The 22,462-nt window shown below is 38.2% G+C and overlaps 1 protein-coding gene across 2 annotated transcripts; it reads left to right on the top strand.

The window, feature by feature from the left end:
* The first annotated feature begins 162 nt into the window (after positions 1-162).
* On the top strand, positions 163-20,946 carry ACP1 (acid phosphatase 1). Of its 2 annotated transcripts, none has more exons than XM_042017344.1 (6): positions 163-269; positions 11,255-11,328; positions 11,601-11,714; positions 16,525-16,586; positions 18,819-18,924; positions 19,814-20,946. In XM_042017344.1, the coding sequence occupies exons 1-6, from the start codon at positions 227-229 to the stop codon at positions 19,889-19,891; spliced, it is 477 nt and encodes a 158-aa protein (XP_041873278.1). In that variant the 5' UTR covers positions 163-226; the 3' UTR covers positions 19,892-20,946. The 2 variants fall into 2 exon arrangements, with proteins under 2 accessions (XP_041873278.1, XP_041873277.1); XM_042017343.1 differs by lacking the exon at positions 11,601-11,714 and adding an exon at positions 11,432-11,545.
* Positions 20,947-22,462: the final 1,516 nt, after the last annotated feature.

Here is a 22,462-nt window from a genome sequence, read left to right as displayed (position 1 = left end):
CGGCTGCGGAGCGCCCGCTCCCTTTCCCGCCAGCGGCTCCACGGCGGCATCGGTACCGCCCGGTGCCATCCCGTTCCTCCCTCCATTCCCGCTGTCCCGGGCACGTTCCACTCTGCGCTCCTTTTTCTCCCCCCAAAACAGGCAAACCCCGTAGCCGCCTATAATAGCCGGTGCCGTAAAGCGAGGCGTGGGCGGAGTGACAGTCGCGAGGTCCTCTGCAGCGAAGATGGCGGCGGGGGAGGCGAAGTCGGTGCTGTTCGTGTGCTTGGGTGAGCGGGGCGAGGGGCGGCCGCTCCCGCTCTGCGCTCGCCGCTTCTCGGCCCAGGGCACCGGCGGGGTTGGGTGGGAACGCGGTGAGGCGAGGGCCGGAACCGGGGGAAGTGTGGCAGGCCCACCGCGGTGCGGTAGGCGTCCCGCCCTCGTATGGTTCCGCGGGTTTCCCTTATGTAGGAGGGCCGGAGTGGTAGCCAGGAGGGGAGGCAGAAAGCGGAATCCACCTGCGCCCTTTTCGCCATAGGAATAACGAGGAAGAGCTTAGCGTTGAGGGTGGCAGAGCACTAGAAGAGGTTGCCCGGGGTGGTCGTGGAATGTCCCTCTCTAGAGACATTCCAAACCCACCTGGACGCGTTCCTGTGTAATCTGCTCTAGCTGACCCTAGAGTCCAGGGGGATTGGACTAGTTAATGTCCAGAGGTCTGTTCCAACCCTAATAGTTCTGTGATTCTGTGAAATCAGTAGGAAATGGTGAAGGAAGTAAAATCCAGTGTTGACAAACGCGAAGCTTGTGTGTGGGGAAGAGCAACACCTAAATAGGCATAAACCAGCTCTGACCTAAGGCTGTTGCTTGGGGGCAGCACGGTGAGGTGGCTTTGAACAGCTTTCTGAGATGGGTTGTGCAGCACTTGGCTTCTGGAAGAGCGGGATGGGAACGGGGAGCCTGCCCACAGGTTTGCTGTTGGGAACACCTGACATGGGAAAGGGAGAGAAAATCACAACAAGAACCACTGAAGTTAATGTAACAGCCACTGTAAAAAGAGGGAAAGAAGGTTAGGACTTTAAGTAAGAAAAAGAACTTGGTGGGGACTGATCTGTTATGATCTAATAATGAAATTTGCAGTCTGTTATGAAAATGAGTGAAAAGAGTAAGATTTTTTTGAAAGGCTACCAAAGTGAAGAAATAGGAAACTTTCTTTTACTGATACTCTGTATGTTTAAGTTATAAATCCTGTCATGCAAAGTCACAGAAAATAGAAGTGTAGATGGGATCAGAAATCACTTGAATGCTTTTCTGAAGCTTAGGACAATTAATTACTGGTAAACAAGATAATGACAACTAGCAAATAGCTAATGTAACTACATAGATTGCAGAGCCATACCCCATTTTGTATATGCTTTCTCTAAACTTCTGGTTTCTTCAGGGGATAACAAGCTGGATGACTCTCTGCTCTGATATAGGAGGGCTGTTAACAGTATCTGCTTCCTAGCCCCTATAATCTTACCTATGTGCTATGACTCCCTGGCATTTTGCCACATTTATTGCAAAACCATTAGTTAATCTTTGGGCTTTTCACTGGGTATTTTTGTTGTTGTAATAGGAGACATGCAGATTAATTGAATAGCAAACCAAGAGTTTAGTTTTGGAAATATGTTCTGATGTTTACTTTAGAGTAAAATCAACCCCTAATAATAATCCAGGGAAAACATCCTGTAGTAAGGGATTATCAGTTGCTGTGTGTTTGGAAGCTAGTGGTCTATACAGATATTTTTGTATAAAAACATCTTAATTAATATGAATCCTTCTTCTCAAACATGATGTTCTGAAGACAGTGGTGATCACCGTCGCTGTGTGCTGAAGGGTGAGCCAGCGTGGAAGAAGACTGGCCTGGCTGAACAGGGAGCTCTGGCTGGAACTGAAGGAAGAAAGGAAAGATTATGAGCTTTGGAAGAACGGGCAGGCAACTCAGGAGGACTAAAGGATGTCATGAGGTTATGCAGGGAGAAAAATTAGAGGGTCCAAAACGCAGCTAGAACTTAAAGTGGTTACTGCCATAAAAGACAAAAGAAAATATTTCTGTAAATACATCAGCAGCAAAAGGAGGGCTGAGTAGAATCTCCATCCTTTATTGGATGCAGGGGGAAACAATGACAAAGGATGAGGAAAAGGCCGAGGTATTTAATGTCTTCTTTGCCTCAGTCCTGAACACTAAGACCAGCCCCTGGAGCTCGAAAACAGGGATGGGGAGCAGATTCATAGAATAGAATCAGATTCACTAAGGTTGGAAAAGACTTCCAAGATCATCAGATCCAACCTTTGAGCAAGCACCAATCTGTCAACTAAACCATAGCACTAAGTGCCACATCCAGTTAGTTCTTGAGCACTTCAGGGACAAGGACTCCCTCACCCTGCTGGGCAGTTCCCTTTCAATTCTTAACCACCCTTTCAGTGAAAAAAATCCTCCTGATATCCAATCTGAACCTCCCCTGCTGCAGCTTGAGTCCATTTCCTCGTCTCCTATTGTGAATGGCCTGGGAAGAGACCAGCTCCCACCTGTCTACAGTCTCCAGGCAGTTGTAGAGAGCAGTATGGTCTCCCTGAGCCTCCTTTTGTGCAGGTTAAACAACCCCAGCTCCCTCAGCTGCTGCTCACAGGACTTGTGTTCCAGCCTTGTTGCCCTTCTCTGGACATGCTCCAGCCCCTCAGTATCTTGTAGTGAGGGCCCCAGACCCGAATGTAAGATTCAAGGTGTGGCCTCACCAGTGCTGAGTACAGGGGGACAATCACTGCCGTGGTCCTGCTGGCCACACTATTGCTGATACAGGCCAGGGTGTCACTGGCCTTCTTGGTCACCTGGGCACACTGTTGTCAACTGGCTGTCAACCAGCACCTCCAGGTCCTCTTCTGCCAGGCTGCTTTCCAGCCATGTTTCCTGCATTGAGAGAGCTGCTGGAGGTGCTCACCGAGCCACTTTCAATGATTTACCATCAGTGCTGGTCAGCTGGAGAGGTTGACTGGAGGTTGGCAAATGTGGCACTCATCTACAGGAAGGTTTAAAAGAATGATCTGAGGAACTGCAGGGCTGCCAGCCTGATGTTGGTGCCAGGGAAGGTCATGGAGCAGATCATCATGAGTGCCATTATGTGGCACTGGACAACCAGGACATCAGGCCCAGCCAGGCTGGGTTTAGAAAGCGCAGGTCTTGCTTGAACAACCTGATCTTCTGTGACCAAGTGACCTGCCTAGTGGATGAGAGAATGGCTGTGTATGTTGTCTACCTGGACTTCACTGTAACCTTGAACACCATTTCCCACATCATTCTCTTGGAGAGACTGGCTACTTAGGGCTTGGATAGGTGCACTGTTTCCTGGGTAAAAAACTGGATGTGTGGACCCAAAGTAGCAGTGAATGGATTTACATCCAGTTGGCAGCTGGTTATGAACAGTGGTTCCCTAGGGCTCAGTATTGGGATCAGTCCTGTCTAGTATCTTTATCAATGATCTGGACAAGGGGATTGAGGGGTACTGTAGTCAGTTCACAGACAACACCAAGTTGGGTGGGAGTGTTGAGCTGCTGGAGAGTAGAAAGGCTCTGCAGAGGGATCTGGACAGGCTGAATCGAATCCAATGATAGGAGGTTAAACAAGACCCAAGTGCCAGGTCCAGCTCTTGGATCACAACAACCCCCTGCAGTGCTGCAGGCTGGGGACAGAGTGGCTGGAAAGCTGCCCTGTGGAAAAGGACCTGGGGGTGCTGGCTAACCACAGCTAAACGTGAGCCAGTGTGTGCCCAGGTGGCCAAGAAGGCCAATGGCATCCTGGCCTGTATCAGCAACAGTGTGGCCAGAAGGACCAAGGCAGCAGCGATTGTCCCCTTGTACTCGGCAGTGGTGAAGCTGCATCTCAAGTGCTGTGTCCAGTTCTGAGCCCCTCAATCAAGAAAGACATTGAGGTGCTGGAGTGTGTCCAGAGAAGGGCAATGGAGCTGGTGAAGGGTCTGGAGTACAAGTCTGATGAGGGGCGGCTATGGGAGCTGGAGTTGTTTAGCCTGGAGAAAAGGAGGTTCAGGAGAGACCTTACCACTCTCTACAATACCTGAAATAAGTTAAAAGAGACGAGAGGAAATGGCCCCAAGTTGCACCAGGGGAGGTTTAAATTGAATGTTAGGAAAAATTTCATCCCAAGAGCATTGGAAGAGGCTCTATAGGTATTTAACAGACACGCAGACATGGTGCTTAAGGACATGGGTTAGTGGTGGACTTGGCAGTACTGGGTTAACAGTTGGACTTGATCTTCAGGGTCTTTTCCAACCTAACCTATACTATGATTTTGTGAAACAATTCATACATGTGGGTTTGTAAGCCCAAAATGGTGATTTGCACTATAACAAGGTTTTAATGCAGGATCTCTTTTTAGTATAACATAATATAATAGTTTATATAAATTATTAAGCCTGAAGAAAGGGTGGCCAAGTCAGTACCAATGTTAATAGGAAGGATTTTTTTAATCAAATGTTGTAAATAGTTTTTAAATTTCCTCTTCTGTGTTACTGGGTTATAAAAAAAATCTTAGTGATATGTGGTGTGAAAAGCTAATTGACTTGATAAGCACTTCTTTTTTTTCCAATTAAATATACACTCTTTTCAGTTAAATTTTGGAGGCAACTTGTTTCGTCTTCCTGCTTTAAGTTTGCTTAATTTTTTTTGGTTATTCTTCAAGAGTGATACTTTTTTTTCTCCTAAATTTTATTAGGAATAATAGCTGAGATTATTGCTGAAAAGAGTACTAAACAGATTTCTAGAGCTGCATTTAACTGTAGTATTCTTTGCTAGTTAATGCAGTACATTAATGCTAAAATTTGCCACATCTAGTGAGGATCCCAGAAAGGACAATCCTTCATGAAAAATTACATTTGCTTTCTACATTGTTTTGAAAGAAACCTATTACTGAAATATCTATCGACTGTTCTTTGTTTGTGATGAAATAAGCATATACTCATTACACAACAAAATACAATCTAGTTAATGTGCATAAATACGTTAGCGATAAAGGTTTCTCATCACTGAGAAATAATTGAAATACCCAGCAACATACCTAATTACAGCATATGAAAAGGCACCAGAAAATATTTTTTTTTTCATTTAAGCAAAGAAATAATTAAAAGTGGAGGTGAATCAAAATGCAGTTTGCTCATTTTACACGTACGTAGCTCATGTAATTAAATGTTCAGCTCCAGAAATGAGCTTAATATGATGCTGTGTTACATAAATCAGTCTCTTTTTCTCTGATGACTTCTCCAGTATAACACAACAAGCTGAATAGGCATCTTAGAGCAGGAACTGGCTTACTGATCTCCTCCATAGATAGAGGAACAGTTGTAAGATGGGTGTACTGTTGAGCAAAGTGGGTTTGGCTGGGTCTTCAGCAGATTAATGCTTGTTGTGAATCACTGATTTTGAGTCTTCTCCCTGGGGACCTAGACTGCATAGAATAATTTCTGAAATGGCAACTAACTTAGTGGGTATGAGGGCACTAGACAAAGTTACAGAGTGATTTGAGTTTCCCAGTTCAGTTGTCATGATTCATCATATGTGTTTAGATATAGCCAAATACTAGGTTTCATGGGACAAAATGCTATTTATAGCTGCAGAATGGGACAGCAATAGGTTGGGTAAGACATTGAAGAAGTCACGAAAAACAATTGCTGTAATGAGGATTCTTGGCAAGTTGGCATAAAGAAATTGTCTTTTTTTACAAAGAAGAGAATGTTAGATAAGTGTAAGGAAAATTTATCTTTCTTCTATGCAGTATTGGTAATAAAGCTGTAAGAATACAGTGTCTTATTTAATCTGTGTTTAGAAATGATGCAGAAGTACTAGAGAGTTGAAAGCATGGTTGTAAAAGTAATCTTGGAATTGAAAAACAAGATACATGCTTAAAACATGTTAAGGTCTGCTTGTTGCAACTAGGTGCTTATGTGTTGAAAACTTGTGTTTTCCTGATGAACCTTTGGGTTGATTAGAAAAGCATAATGTACCAGCAGTTAAATAATTCAGGATAATTATTCTTGCTGCAAGGGAAGTTTTTTGAGACGCACACACATACACACACACACACACACACACGAATGCAAAGACCAGAGAATCTGAACTAAAATCAGTGTCTTGAATGGTTCCTCACAAAAGTAATTGAATGCTGTGACAAGATGGAAAGAACTAGGACTTGTGATGAAGTTCTGACAGGAATTTGAGTACAGAATGGAATAAAGTGACTGGTCGGTTTTAAATGCTTGTGAAGGGGACCTGATGAATGATGCAGATGATGCTGGGAAACATTATTCCAGTCACTTGGATAAGTGACCATTCATGGAAAGATAAGCAGAATAAAAATCAGGTTTGTACATGTGAGAGGATGAAAACTAGCAAAGCTTTAGTTATTAACAGCAGACAGAAAAATAAAGGAACAAGAGAAAAGCATTTGTTTGCATTTGGGGAAGGTCTGAGAGATGTAGGGAGCTGAATAAGGAACAGTTAAGATACAAAAACAATTGAGAGAATAGATGATTGGATCAACATACCCAGAGATGGGCAATGGACCTGAGCATCAAATGGATCCAAGTTATCTTTCCTATCAGTAGAAGCAGAGCTTCCCTTTCTGTCTGGGAATGGGTCAAAGATTAGTGCAGAGACTGGAGTAAGAACTCAAGAAACTAAGCATTAGCTTAGATCACTGTCACTGGAGGCCTTGTGTTTAGAAAATGAGTGAGAAAATGGTTCCAATACTGATTCTGTGATTGAAATCCCTTGTCCTTGAATCACTGTATTTGGAGATGTTTGTAGGATTAATTTCAGTGGATTGACTCTAGGTACCTTGGGCACTAGTTTTGTATGATAGAAAATGTCACTACAGCTTAAAGAACTTGAAATGCAAAAAAATGAAGGGAGAAGATAGAGATTTTGAGAACTTGAATACTGCTAGCTTCTACATAAAGCCAGCATGATCAGATCACTTGGAAATACAACAAAGAAGAAAGGAACACCAGGGGAGGTTAGGTAGTGAAGTTAAGGTGTAGATAACATTTAACGAAAATAATGGTTCAAGTCCAAGGAGGAAGGTAAGTGCCCTACGACTCTTTTTGTGAAATTTCCCCTTTCACTCTCCAAATATGTCTGTCAATCCATAACTTAGGAAATGCTGTACATCTATGAGGAACCTCAGCAAAACCTCGGAAGACCAATGCGGGATGTAAAACTGGGTCTGAAATGGACAGAAGTTAGTGAGAAAAGTGACTCGAAAACAAGGATTAAGTTTGCATATGTCAGTGGGATAAGATAGGGCTTTACATCAATCTTAAGATGAATGACAGCAGTTGCAAGGAGTAGCATGGGTAAAAGTTGGTTAGGATGAAAATAATATGGCACAGTATGTGGGGAAAAGAGCTTCTGTTAAGTCAGTTCTGTGATTCTGTCCATAGTTCCCAAGAATAGATTTGAATGCTGATTGCAGTTCCGTAACAGTGTTAATACCTCTGTTAATATCTGAAATGTGTCATCAGGGAGGATATTATTTTTCAAGTCACAAACTGGGTTAAGTGTTTGTTTCAAAAATGATACAACTGGAGTTTATAGTTACTGCTAGAAGTGGTAGTTAATATGTTAAATCAAGGGTGATCATGGTGCTGATGGATAAAATCATTATGGTATTTTATATGATCTAATTAAAGCTTGTATTTATGACATTTATTTTAAGAAGTGGGCAAACTATAGAAGAGTGAAAATTTGGAGCAATTCAATCCATACAAAGCAGGAGGTTAAACAAATGGAAAAAGCCATGAGGGATTTATTTCAAAAACACCATTTTGAAATTTGGGAGCTAGTTAATGAATGACTAGGACCAAGAGTATTAATCATTGGTTTTTACTGAAATGTTGACTGTAGTAATGAAAGTTACTGTTCATACACAGTTGTGTGAGATCATTCATACAGAGAAAAAACTTGGTACAGGAAGAAATGGATGGCCTCAACAGCTGGTGTAATGGGAACAGAACATAATAGTTTAGAAACAAGACTCAAAGATCACCTATTTGAAACAACAAAGCAAGAGAGGGAGGGGACAAATTAGAAGGAGGGGTTTATAATCATATAATATAATTTATAAATTTGATACTCATGAATGAATCAAAGGTGATTGTAGAAGTTCTCTGGTTATTTTCAAAAGAACCTATTACAGACTTATTTTTTTATTTAAAAAATTGGAACAAACTTTTCCTGTAGTGTAGTCAGTCATTTTGCTTGTCAGTATTCAGGAAAAGTAAATTCAAACTAGAAGAAGTCCAGATCTGACTTTACTGGAGTGATTAGATAAGGTCAGTTAATTTCATGAGGAGATTGAGAGCTTGGTTTGGTTAGTTTAGCACAGTTATGCTTGGCAAGGGTTCTGTATCTGTTGAAGGAAAGACAGAGACTGATGTTAACCAAGATCAGATGAGCAGAGACTTCCAGGAATAAATACTAAGTTGAAACTGGAAGGTCTTATGCTACCACATGAAATCAGTATCTGGAATAGCCTTTTAAAATAATGATGCTTTTTAAAATGGAACTTGATGTAAGAGGAGCGGTGCTGTATATGCTTGCAATATCAAAGGATTGGGTTCATTGATATGAAGGTTATTTTCTGTCTTGTGCTGTATGTTTCCATGTTTTGAAATTGTATTGTTTAATGCTTAACTCACTCAAGAAATGAGATTATTTTTTTTACTTTATTACCATATTTTAAAGACTTTCATAATTAGTAGTACTAACCTGTTTTCTCATTTAACCACAAAAGGAACCCCAAAATTTTTCTGCTTTATTTTTCTCCCAAGACTGATTTAATTTCTGTGCATGGAATAAACTAATTCAAATAGTATTAGTATGTTTTCTCCTGGAAGAAGATATACTGACATCACTTAATATTTCAGCAAGATCAGTTTTTCAATGGTTAGCCCGTTCCCTTTGCCATTTAGTGATTTGATGTTCTCTAAATCTTTGACAGTCAATTTGTGTTGCTTCAGACCTTCACTTCCCTCTGTGATTTTTATAGTTGACATGAGTGTGGTAGCAAGTTATTAAATGCCCAGGTCAAAGTACCTTCTCTCTTTAGCAGTGAAGTACCTACCTTGGTGTTTTGTTTGAAAATGATGTTAACTGCCTCATGTGAAAATTTCTTTTTGCTGATGGAAATTTAGCTTTGTTCATGGGCATTTCTTTCTTTCTTTTTACTGTTTGAGATTTGGAAAGAATTTAATCAGTAGTAGGAGAGTGATTTATTTAAGGGTACAGAGATGAGTTTTGCCATTTCTGGTTTTTATACTTACCTGCTCAAAAGTTAGAGATGAGCAAAGTTACACATTTTGTTTGATGGAAAGTGAAGATTTGTTTGTATGAGTTACTGCTATCTGGGTGATACATCAAGTATTATGAGTATCCATCTAGTTACTGAAAATTTCTGAAGGATAAAAAGGTAGAAAGAGTTAAAGTAATAGTTGAATAGGCTTTTTATTTTTGTTGAGACACCTCATTCTTTTTCAAATATGAATTTCTGTATGCATTTTAAGAGGTCTACCATAGATTGTTACAGTTGTAGTTACAGTTTCAGAACAAATATGCTGTAGATCCATTATTTTTAGTTTTTAATGGGGCTGTAATACACTGTTGAAATAGGTTATTTTTGAAATAAGGTCAGATCAAGTGGCTAGTGCAGTTGGAGGCCATTGGAAGGAAAGACTGATTATGTATTTGTATAAATACCTTAACTGTTTGCTGGCTGATTGACAGCACTTAAGCTTTAACATATGTTTGGTTTTGTTCCTAATCCTATGTATTTTGGACAAAAAAAGTTGGGAATTTTTTTTCTGTGATATTTTTAGAGCCTGTGTAATTGTATTCAATTTTTGGGGGTTAGAATTAGTTTCTAGATGCTGCTCTTGATGAGGGCTCAGTTAATCTGTAGTGACTTGATTTCAGTGACCAAGAGTATTTTTACTACAGGTTGTTCAGCCATTTCACTATGTTCTCACAATGGTGGTGGCTGTGTTTTGGAGTTGTCCAAAAGGTTTTGCTCATAGTGAGGTAGTAATGTAGTAAAGTATTCAGGCAAATATTCATGATTCTCCATGCATTACTTGAAGGTGGTATTAGTTGAAATTTGGCAGTGTGTAGGAAGATTCAAAGATAAAAGTAATATGCTGCCATTTAAATTCTGTAGTTTTGCTGCCATTTAAATTCTATGGTTTTGTCTTCTGTGATCGCATATCCCTTATAAAGGAGAAGAGAGTGATGTGCTTACACAGCATTCGTCCTATTTATTTTAATAAGTTATATCTTTTCTTATAATAATACGCATTTCAAGAGACCAGTGGATAGTATAGAATCCTAGAATGAGTTGGGTGGGAGAGGATTATCAGCTAGATCATCTCATCTAGTTCCAGCCCCCTGCCATAAGCAGGGATGCCTTGCACTAGACCAGGTTGCTCTAAGCCTCATCCAAGGCTGGCTTTTTACATTTCCAGGGATGGAGCACTGCAGCTTCTCTGGGAAACCTGTTCCAATGTCTCACCACCCTCACTGTAAAAAAAAAAAAAATTCTTGTTTATGTCCAATACAAGTTTTCTCCATTTCTTTCTGTTTAAAGCTGTTGTCCCTTGTCCTGTCACTACACCCCCCCTTTATATATAGAAAGGTTGCAGTAAGATCTGATCTCCCCAGTTCTTCTTCAGGCTGCACAACCTTAGTTCCCACTCAGAGGTGCTCAGCTGTCTGATCATCTTTGTGGCCCTCCTTTGGACCCACCCCAACAGCTCCATGTTTCGCCTGTCCTGGGTGTCCCAGAACTGGCTGCACTAGTCCAGGTGGGGTCTCATGAGAGCTGAGTAGAGGGGCAGAATCCCCTCCCTAGACCTGCTGACCATGCTGCTTGTGATACAGCCAAGCATATGATTGGCTTTCTGGGCTTCAGGTGCACGCTGCTGGTTCTTATCCAACCTCTTACCCACCAGTGTCCCCAGGTGCTCCACTGGGCCCCTCTCAGTCCCTTCATGCCACAGTCTGTACTGATATTGGAGATTGCCCCAACCCAGGCACAGGACGCCGGGTTTTTACAAAGTCTGCATTCTATCTAAGTAAATAAAAATCTTTAGTCTGATCTGGGCTGAAAAATCTGCACAATTACTGGTTTTTTATTTTCAATAGTCTGAAAATTCACTTGAATCTCTTGTTTCCATAGGAAACATCTGTCGCTCTCCAATAGCTGAAGCAGTTTTCAGAAAACTTGTAGCTGATGAAAAGCTTGAACATAAGGTAAGCTATTTATTTCTGTTCCAAGAAATAACTGTCTCGTAGCCAGTTAGAAATATAAGCAGTGAGGAAAGAAACATAAAAATATAAATTTGTTTTTCTGTAGTGGAGGATAGACAGTGCAGCGACATCTGCCTATGAAATAGGAAGCCCTCCTGACTATCGAGGACAGAATTGCATGAAGAAGCATGGCATTACCATGAATCATATTGCCAGGCAGGTACTGTACCTTAATTTTCTTTAAATCTGTGTATATATTTGTTTTGTTGTTACAGTGGAGGACAGACAGTGCTGCTGTTTCAGACTGGAACGTGGGGCGCTCCCCAGATTCAAGGGCTTTAAGCTGTCTAAGAAATCATGGCATTGAGACAGCACATAAAGCACGACAGGTAGAAGAGAGCATATTTTCTTTCTTATTCATACCCATGCCCTAACCATTGCAGTCACAGAAGTCATTTGAGCAGGGCATAAGCATCAAGTAATAAATACTCTCTGCAGTTTTTTAAAGGACTCCAAAGTGGCCTAACTCTTCTAGTTGAGCTTCAGGAGTTTTTTGTTATTAAGGTTCATTGGAAGTATAATGGGAAAGCATTGAACCAGTTTCTTCATTATAGAAAAATCCTGCCTCCAAATGTTTAGTATTTTGAGCATTTTTAAAATACTTTTAAAAATTAAGTTACTCTAGTAATCTGTGATGCATCCTTCAGCAAGGAGTTGTATATTTATATACAAAGAAGTAGAATACCTGTTCATCCATCACAAAAAGCTTCTGCACTCGCATGAAGATCTTTTAAAAATATCTGGAGTGCTAAATTAGAATGAAAGCACTCAAACCCAAGATAAGTAGCACAGCTGGTGGTAACTTCAGAGGAAAACATATCCTTGAAGCATTCTTAAGTCAAAGGCAGGTTTGCCACTTAGTGAAATCCTTTAAGTTTTACCTAAAATTGTATCTGTTAACAAAAGAACATGTATTTCCATACTGCATTCCAGAGAGATTGGAAGTAAATGTGTCTGCATCTATTTAAATCATTCAGACACTCATATAAATGCACATAATTTACTTCAGTTAACTATTCTCTGGATATAAGATATTCCTTTAGGGCTTGACCTTTACTTAGTTTGAGTTTACGCCACTAGTTTTTGTATTGACAAAAAGATCAAGCAGTCTTGTTATTATCTTACATTTCTGTTCCCTTCAGAATTTTTCTAGACCTCACTGAGGTCATATTTACTTTCTTCACTTTTCAAAGACTACATGTTTAGTTTTTTGACTTTCAAAAATAAATTTTCTCAATTAGTCAATTGCCCTCTGCTGACCTCTCCTGATGTTAATCTCTGTTTATATGATAAACAGAATTAAGCCCAGCACCATTTCACATTTTTCAGTAATTTACTATTAGAATAGTTACTAAAAAAGTCTATTGTGGTCTTTTCTTGTGACAACGTCCGGATTTACTGTTTATCAGTGCTTACAAACATCATTATTTGTCAATATACAAGCTAAATGGTTCTGAAACTATTCAATCAGTGTTTCAGTCATCACAGTAGTGTGACATGTTTGTCTTCTTAGAAGATATGCCTTGGAAACTTGAGAACTGTTCTTGGGTATTCCTAGAGTGGTTTATGAGCAGTTAAATTAAAGCAAAGGACCCAAAACAAGTTGATCCTCTGTCTTGAAGCAGATCTTTGTATCCTTCTTTGGCAGAGAAGGAATGAAAACACTTTAATGTTGCTTATACATTCTGGCAAATGAAGAGATTTTTCAATCAGAAGACTCTAAAATGTTACACAGACAGGGAGAGAAAAATTAAAAAATGAGGTAATAAAATGTAAGACTTAACAGGATGAAAATTTGTCTAAATCATCCCAGTACACATAGTTTGTTTTGTAAAGAAAATCTTAAAATCCCTGAACTACAGCTAACTGTTCATTTTGCACTGATGTTAACTATGTAGCTCCAAATTTTTTTTTCCAAATTTCTGTCATATGGTCTCTGCTGATTCTCTGAACTGCATACCTGTTATGGTCTTGTAGTACTTCTGAAAAAAGAGGTACTTGACAGTGTAGAATAGGACTTTTCAGAGTGGTCAGGTTAGTACAAGTGGAAGTGTATTTGTTTCACTATTAGAGACAAACTTAAGGATAGACTTTTGTGTGACACTTGTTTCAGAACAGATTAAGGAAGATTTAATACAGAAGCTGCAGAAATAGAGAGTAGGGATTTACCTTCTGTTGCCTTCGAAGTATTGTCATAAGATAAGTACCTTGTACAATTATCCTCTTCAGTCCTGTGGAAAACTGTTATCCACCCAGTGAAAGGCACCTTCTCTCATGTAATTTTTTGCATAATTATGATAATCATGTAATTTAGCATTTCTTTTTTATTCAATACTACAAGAATGGTTTGTCAAAGAGAATATTAAATTGGTTGTGTCCTACCATCACATACAGTGATGTTAAAAGTGAATTATACTTCTAAGTTAAAAGTGAAGTATAAAAATAAATGTATATATTTATATATAAAATAAAGTTGTTAACATTTTAGTTAATGGTGGGTTGCTGTATGAAATTCTCTAAGCTCTTATTCTTCATGCACAAACCTGAGAGGTTTTAATCAGTTTCACTTTTATTCATGCTGAGGCCAAAATTGATTTTGGTATGACTCATACCATCCATTTGCTTTAAATATGAAATTGAGATTAGAAGAAGGTTGTATTAAACACTGTTTCACAACTGAATAAATTTGAGGATTACTGCCTCTCTTTGCGTTTTAGACAGAGAAAATGAGATTTCCCTTCTGTAAATAAAGGGAAATGTTTCACTAATAAATTAATAATTGTTATATGCATTTTTTAAATGTAAAGTTATTGTTATCTGTGTAGTTTCATCCCAAGCTGACTACTTGAACTCTCCACTTCTCAAAATGTTCATCAATTTTTACATCCTCAATTTCATCCCCCAAAGTACTAGTTTTCATAGTTTTGAGGAGTACCTTCAGTTACTGGGGTTTGCTCAATGAAAGCTTTTTTTTATCTGACACTGTGTTAGGGCTTAAAAGTACAAGTGAAATGGTAACCTTGGTTTTAGGGCTGCATTTGCAACTGGTTTAGTGGTGGTCATAGGGTAATAACTGCCACATTGTCAAGTGATCCTAGTTTATTCTTACATTTGTCTGTACAACAAAGAAATCCGTGCCCTCAGATTTTCACAGGGGCAAGTGTTCAGCTGTGTAGAGCAATCAGAAGCAGCTTGTAGAAGATTTGCCAGGAAAACAGAGCTATTTCCACTGCAAAAATACTTTTTCATAGGTCAGAGGCACTGCATGAATACAGCAAATATTTTTACAGTAAAAATAAACAAGTCTGTATTAGTTTTCATTATTAACCCTTTCTTTTCATGTTCACTCCTGACACACCTCACTCCTTCAATTCTCTTTGTGTGTAATGTTTCATTTATGGTTTTATTCTGGTGATAATTTCTGTCTGTCTTTTCTTACTCCCTTTTATGGGAGCTTAATCAGTATCTATTTGCTGTTTGCACTGATGCCATGATGATTTTTTATCTTTTCTTTTATACTCCTGTTGCACCTTTTTACAACTTCTGTATTCTTAGTGCTTTTTGCCTACATTCTTGGACTTGTTTGTTCAGCTCGGAGACTAAACATTTTAGAAGCTTCGTAGTTAGGGATCAGTGTGCCCCAGACCCCAAGGTCCTCTCCAGAACACATTCTGTAAACTAAGATAGAACCATCCAGGGGAAGGTTCCTTGGGGAGGGGGGGTCATTCAAGCCTCTCATTGGGGAATTTTTGATAGCTATGCTAATTAGTAAAACCTATAATGTTGTACCAGATCTTTTGAGGGTGAGCATTGTGGTGTGCATTTCGATGCATTCGACGTGGATGCGTGCACCTAAGGATCCTTAAAATAAATACAGAGGTAAAACCCCTTTTCCCCTTCTAACCATGTTTGACTCTTGATTTTAAGACCAGGAAAAGGCATCAGCACAAAAAAAAAAAAAAAGTGTCTGCTTTGCCATCTAAACCTTTTTTTTTAAATACATAAATAATTTTTACAGGTTAAAACTCTGCCTTGCAGGATAATGTGTTTTGCCTTTTGGCTGTTTACTTGCTTACTCACTTCTCTAGCCCATTGTTTTTAGAGATGCCTGCCAGAAAACCCTGTTCTGAACAACCTTCCCAAGTTTCTCGGCTATGATGCTTCACACAGGACTGTGCAGTCTTAAAGTGAACTCTAATATTAGAGATTTTATTCCATTTCTTCATCCTCGTTATGGACACCTGGTTCAGATATCTTATCCCAGCATTCTGGGCAGGGTCCAGGAAGATTTTTCCCTAAGCTAGGCTTAAATGTAATGTGAAATAAAATGACAACTGGCAAATATCTGCAGCCATCCTTATAACAATAAGATGACATTAATATTTAAGCCAGCAGTTTATCTGCTATGTTTGCCTACATGACTGAACTCAGATCGCTGAATTTAATTTATATTCATGTTTAGAAGTCAATAAATTACAAGAAAGGGAAAAGAATAGATGATATGATGGTAGGAAGATGTACAATAGATCCCAGATTTTTTCACATCATACTACAAATTTTGTGAATTTACATGGGCTAAAATACTGTGGATGCATTTGTTTTTAAGAGATTAACTCATACCCTCATACTTCATCTTTAAGTTTCACTTGGTATCTTTTCCTGTGCAGTGGCAAATTTCTAGATTGGAAGTACTGCAACTGATGCCAGGTTACCTACATTTTTGTTGTCCTATCAAAAAAGTAATTTTTCTATTTTATTTCTAACCATTTTTATTGCATGGTTCCCATGATTGGAAATTGCTTTAGTGCTACTAGTTGAAAAGTACTAGAAATGTTGCTTTTAATGATGTTCTAAGTTGATGCATGAAATGTGAAAAAAAAAAAATAGAAAAGGCCTGTTAAATAGCTGACTTGGATTGTTTGTTTTCTTGTGGAATACTTGCAGAAATGGATAAATAATCATGGTAGAGTATATTTAAAATGTTGTAGGTTATTGTAAAATTTGATGAAGGTGCAGTTCTATTCTTTCCACCTGTGTCTTTTTTAATAAATCAGAGCTACAGAATTTGAAAACACTTTTTTCCCCCTTTTTATTAATCAAAGGCAGTTTGTAGGCTAAAGCACCTGTTTTTACTTCTAGATTACTAAAGAGGATTTCCAGACCTTTGATCATATACTTTGTATGGATGAGAGCAATCTAAGGTAATGTATGAAGAAATGGAACAAATTCATATGGATTATTTGCAGTGATGTCTCTCACAAGTTACTTTGAAGACAGATGTCACATTTTACTGCTTAGCTTGTGTTGGGGTTTCTTTGTTTGGGTTTTATTTTTTTTACATGTATGTGAATGATGTGCTAATGGATGGATTCTTCACTTCTAGTAAGTTTAATTAGAGTCAGAATTCAATGGTTTATTTGTGTGATACATGCCACTCAAGGATTAAGGACATGGAAATTTAGTTACTTTGTGCTATATACAGCTGATGCCTGTATAATTAAGAATGAGGATGTACTTACTGTCTTGATTGAAGTGATCTGTTTTTCTAATTGCATGGCAGTTAAAAGACAAATTGGGAACTGGGAAGGGATTAAATATGGTGCAGGTTTTTTTTACTTTTTTATAGAAATAGAGGGAACTCTGAAATAAGCAAGGTTGTTAGCTTGGGGAAACATTGTTTTATTGTTAGCTGTGCTCTAGTTAAGCATACTTTAGAAAGATCTGTTTAAGTAGTTTCCTAGTGTAAAAATTTGGGTATCAGTAGCAAAATTTCTACTCAATTACATACATATTGAGGATTAAGGAGCTGAATTTGAATAAACTACAGGTGCCAAAGTGCTTGTAAGGGCTATTGGAAAGTTAGTTTAAGAAGGCCCAGACCAAACCACCACAACCAACAGCAAAACCTAAATAAAGACCCTATTAGTAGCACATAAAGTCTTATAGAAGCAGCACCACTTAACTGAAATAAGAATGATTTTGTTGAGTTTTCCAGAATGTCTTGAATAAGCTCTCTTCCACAGTCTTCATGAATGAAGGGTATGTAACACTGGGCTTGATTGCAGCATCTCAAGCAATGACGTGACAAGGCTTCTGTCTATTTTCACTTGAATTCTTAAACAGAAATTTGAATTAACAATTTATATGATATGTGCTCTAGGGCAGAAGAAACGTCAGAACTGTGACAGGAATATTGCTACTGCTGTGCTAAAGTTTTGCCTTTAACTTGCACTGAGTTCAGCCATTTTGCCTAGGAATGCCTATTTGTAGCTCTAGGAGGGCAGGCTGATTCCAGGTGTTGGTGGAATGCCTTGTCATATCAGAAAAGGAAGATTTGGGACATGTCTTTTCTTTAGTACCAGACCCATCTGACCTGCTTCTGTTCATTAAGTGGTATGCCAAAAGCCTTTAAGAAGATAGTCTGACATTTTTTTAATAATAAAAGGTTAGAGAATTTACTGAAAAATCTGTAAATTGAAACAATAACTTGATAGAGGAGCTCTGATTTTTCTTCAAGCAAAAACAGTACTGTGGTCTCACTGCTATTTCTAAACTATCTGAAATTAATTTCTTAATCAGAATTAATAATTAAAATTTAATTTCTTAGAACTGATATGGTTATGACTAAGTATTCACAAGAGGGGTTTTTGCCTTTTTTAATGGTGAGTAAGTAAAATGATGATTTGGTATGGAGATGTATAATGTTAAAATAATTTAGTATGTTCTGGGAGTTCATTGTGAAAATGGTAGTACTGAGCTGCCTTTAATCTGAAGATGATGAGAGGTGCATTTTAAGTGCCTTTGGGATAACGGATGACCATTTTTAAGCAAATAGGGAAAATGCCATCTCAAAATGAGACGCGGTGTAGAGGGAAGAGGATGTGACAACTGATGAAATGTTACAGTATATCAGAAGGAAAACAGGTGTAGCTCACTGATTTACCATTTTCTGTTAACTGAATGTGGTAAGATGTCACATGAGATAGAGGTAGTATTGAGAGAAGTTGTAGCATACCAGTCTAAAACACTGGCTTTGAGCAGATAGGAGAATCTTACTTGTACTTCTGGGAAAATACCTGGATAATTTCCATTGTTTTTTGTTCAGTACAAGCTAAGGGTGGGTGTTGAAAGTACTAATGATTGATTTGAGGAAGAACCCAATGAACTGACTGTTACAAAGTTTTTTTAAGCTGTGGGTCAAGTGCCTGACTGCTTGTTTATTCTCTGAATTCAGTTTATGTCCTCCTTACTCAATTAAAAAAGACCCCACACAACAAGAAAAACAAAAACAAGCAGCAGCATAGAGTCCACAGGATTGACAGAGTCCAGACATGTTATTTTCCTATTTGTCTAGAAAAGATCATGAACATCTTGTGCTGATGCCAAAACTCTGAAGGAAAATTCAGGGGAAAATTTTATTTTCTCTTCTACAGAGATTTGAACAGGAAAAGCAACCAAGTTAAAGACTGCAAGGCCAAAATTGAGCTACTTGGAACTTACGATCCACAGAAACAGCTTATTATTGAAGATCCATACTATGTATGTGTAAGAAATTCTTTGGGTGGCTTGATAAAAATTCTGTTTGTGTAGTATATAATCTTCCCAGATCCCACAGTTGGTGTATGATATATAATCTGATGTTATACAAAGTTGAAATGTTAACATTTTTAAAATGGCTTAAGAAAACTATATATTTAATGGGATTGGAAAGGAAAATGTTATTATGCTTATAACAGTTACTAAATTTAAATAATGCAGTGCACCTATCTTTTTAATATTGGGTGAAGCCCTGTTTGATCAGCCTCCTTGCAAAGAGGATGTGATCAGGAAAGATAAAGACATGGACACAGGTGGTCAAAAAAGTTGGTTAGTACCAGCCAAGAGCAAACAATTAGACTAATATTCTTCAGTTTAGGAAACAGAAGTAGATGAAGATGCAGTACGGTTCTATAAAATCTTGATATGAAAAGCTGCATAAGGAATTGCTATTCATTACCTAGGAGGTAGAGAATATCAAATGGTATTAGTGGGGAGCAGGTTCAAAATAAAAAGATGGGGGGTTTTTTTGTTTGTTTTTTTTTTTCCCCACACAGTGCTTCATTAAACTGTGAAGCTCAACATGACAGGTTAGTGTGAGCATAAAAAAGGAAAATAGTTAAAAGGGCTCAAAAGTGAGTGGAAGAAATATGTGAAGGAAAGTCATGCAGGATTGTTAAATACAAAGTCACAGAGTTTGTCTGTGGAAATTCCTGAGTTCGGACTAGAGAGATCTACACAAAAGCTGCCACCACGTATTTGCACTGTTTTTATTTTTTCCTAATGTCTGTTGTTTGCCATTACTGACAGCGGAAAAACCAGTCTGCAATTTGTACTTTCTCTTTAGCCAGTATTGTTATTCTTACAGTCTTTTTCCTCTCTTCTTTTTTAGGGGAACGAAAAGGACTTTGAAACTGTTTATGAGCAGTGTCTTAGATGCTGTAAAGCATTTTTGGAGAAGTATCATTAATGCTTCATCATACAATTTCTAAAAGAAATAATTAGCTTCTCCTGAAATATGTAAAGTTTACTTGATTGATGTATTTAAATTGTAAAATTATGCCTCTACATTCAATACTTACTCAGTTTAATTTTCTATTTTAGCTGTTCTGTCATCTAATGAAAAAATACAGAAAGGTTTTAATTGGATTACATGATCAACCATTTTGTCACACATCAGTGTAGTAATAAAGTATATAATTTAGGATAAATTTATCTGTAAACTCTTCCAGTGCTTTCTCACAAGCACTGCAAAAGTAACACCTTGCTTCCTTATATGCTATGCTGACTGAACTGAGGTCTTGTCATTGTGTCCACAGTGAGTTAATTTCAGTCAACTTTCAATGGTTATCAGTGAGATAATAATTGATGTATGACCTTGGTGTGTCATCCCAGTATCATTAGGCAGCCTTTGGATGGAAGGTGTTTCATGTGGAGCCTGCTAGACTAAAAGATCTGCTGCCTCATAGAACCAGCTAAGTCTTCCTTTGGTCTTCTGGTCAGTTCCTACCACACTGACACAAGCACATGTAACACAGCATTTACTTTGGGGGAAGACATACCAGCATAAAAGCTGAAATGTGAAATCACATTTTATATCTCAAAGTAGTAAAATACTCAAGTCCATGCAATATAATGGAATATTTCATGTAATCCCAGTTCCTACATGAGGGTCAGGCAGTATTCCCAGATTTACTCAGGAGGTCGTACAGCCTGTCAAAAGTGTTCTTTGAGAGTACAGTCCAGCGTAAAGACAGTCCATCTGTAATACAGTACTAAGTTAGCAGAAGGCCAGTAAGTAGAGAGTTCTGCTCTTGGATGAAATTTGAATGCTTTGTAAAAATCTTATCTCCTGCTTGTCTGAACATCACCTTTCCTGTCTGCCTTAGACATGTAAATGTACTGAGATCAGTAATGTAAGCGATACCATGATGATTTTCCTGTTTTGAATATTCTCAGCATTGGTATGAACTAGTATTACCACTGTCTGTAAAACTGGATCTATAAAATTTGTTTTCTTACTTATTTAGCCTTGTTTTTGTCTCTTGGTGCCTTCCAAACTTGTAGTCTCTCTGCTTGTCACCTGCTCAGTGTTCTGGGAGAGAGATGGATTTCAACAGAAGATTGTGTTATTCTTGGGGAGTTTGGAATCCTGGTGTCACTCTGTGTGTATTGCAGACTTCACAATGGCGATTAAGTTTCTTGGGACTTCTGCTGTAGAATAGATGTGTTTGTGTTAGTGAGGTTTCTGTTTTGTGCTAAAATTTCAATCAGACATAAAACTTCAGAACCTGCTTAGAAAAGGCAGATGGTAGAGGGAATACTTAAATACAGAAATCAGAATCTTTGTGCATTATTGCATTACCATCAGTTTTGACTTCTAAAAAACAAACTAGGAATTGCAAGCTAATAGCTGTTTCACTTTTCAGGGACAAAGAGTAATACAGTGTTTCAGATCCGATTGAGTACTGACTCTGGAAAAATTCTTTTCAATTTCTTTTATGAACGTTTTGACAAGGTAAATGGGGGAAGATAACAGGCAGTTAGGGACAAAATATCCTAAATGTGGTGGAAATACTTAGGCATAATCTAATGTTACTCCTTGCCAGAATGACCATTTCAAATATTCCAGTGAAAGTAAAATAACTCAAAAGATAGACAACATGATGGTTTGTGTTTTCCCATTCATCGCTGTGTAGGAATTCAGCCTATGGTTTCTTGCATATTAAAGCTAAGATTGAAAGGTCTTAAATCTTTATCTTTGAGCTGCTGGGGTAACAAAGGAAATAAGAGGATATGGTTGTTTACCTTCACTAAGCTTAGGAATCTTCCTGTAAAGTGATACTTGGTCAAAGCTCTTTGTGTTAAATTCAGTTCAGGTTTTAAAAGTTTCAGCCTTGAGACAGATTTTCAGCAAGTAATCTATTGACTAAAGAATTCACCACCTCTACTCAGAGGAATAAGCTGGTTGATTTATTTTTATAATTAGTAGTTTTTTATGGAAGAGGGGAGGGAGCACTATGGTATTTTATACAAATTTGTTGAAGCCCAGAATACAGAACAGGGATTGCCTTCGGGAAGGACAGTTGCACAGAACCATTATTTGGGTTCAAAGAGAAACAGTGAATACAAATCATGTATCATACAGATGACTAACGCTCACACATCCAAAATACCACTCATGAAAAATGTAATTTTGAATGAAAAAAGAACCAACTTCTATCTCCCTCCCCACCCCCACAGCTTGTTATATTTTAGGTAGTAAAGTTAAGACTAAAAAAAAAAAAAAAAAAAAAAAAAAACCTGCTATAGTATAAGTGTATTTTGTCAGAGCATGCTGACTTCTGCTAAATCTAGAGAAAACTTATATGGGTTTAATTTATTTATATTAATTGCTTAAATCATTAAATAAGTTGGTATTTCCCTTTTACAAGGAAATTTTCTAGAAGGTTTTTTTCAGCCAGATTTTGGGTATCCTACTAGAAAAAGAAAGCTTTACAATATTTTAAACTCCCATGTTAAGTATTGGGCTGTGATCTGG

The sequence above is a fragment of the Corvus kubaryi genome, unplaced genomic scaffold (genome assembly GCF_017639235.1).
Source record: "Corvus kubaryi isolate FWS band 111438036 unplaced genomic scaffold, C.kubaryi_AGA036_p1.0 split3-73, whole genome shotgun sequence".
In the NCBI taxonomy this organism is placed as follows: domain Eukaryota; kingdom Metazoa; phylum Chordata; class Aves; order Passeriformes; family Corvidae; genus Corvus; species Corvus kubaryi.
Note: the sequence above shows the minus strand (reverse complement) of the source record. Positions and strands in the feature narration are given on the sequence as shown.

Bases quoted from the DNA above. Each gene is read 5' to 3' on its own strand.
- ACP1 (XM_042017344.1), top strand. From the start codon at position 227: ATGGCGGCGGGGGAGGCGAAGTCGGTGCTGTTCGTGTGCTTGG. The intron at 11,329-11,600 runs GTAAGCTATTTA...TTGTTGTTACAG, and splicing joins ATGAAAAGCTTGAACATAAG to TGGAGGACAGACAGTGCTGC. The intron at 16,587-18,818 runs GTAATGTATGAA...TCTCTTCTACAG, and splicing joins ATGGATGAGAGCAATCTAAG to AGATTTGAACAGGAAAAGCA.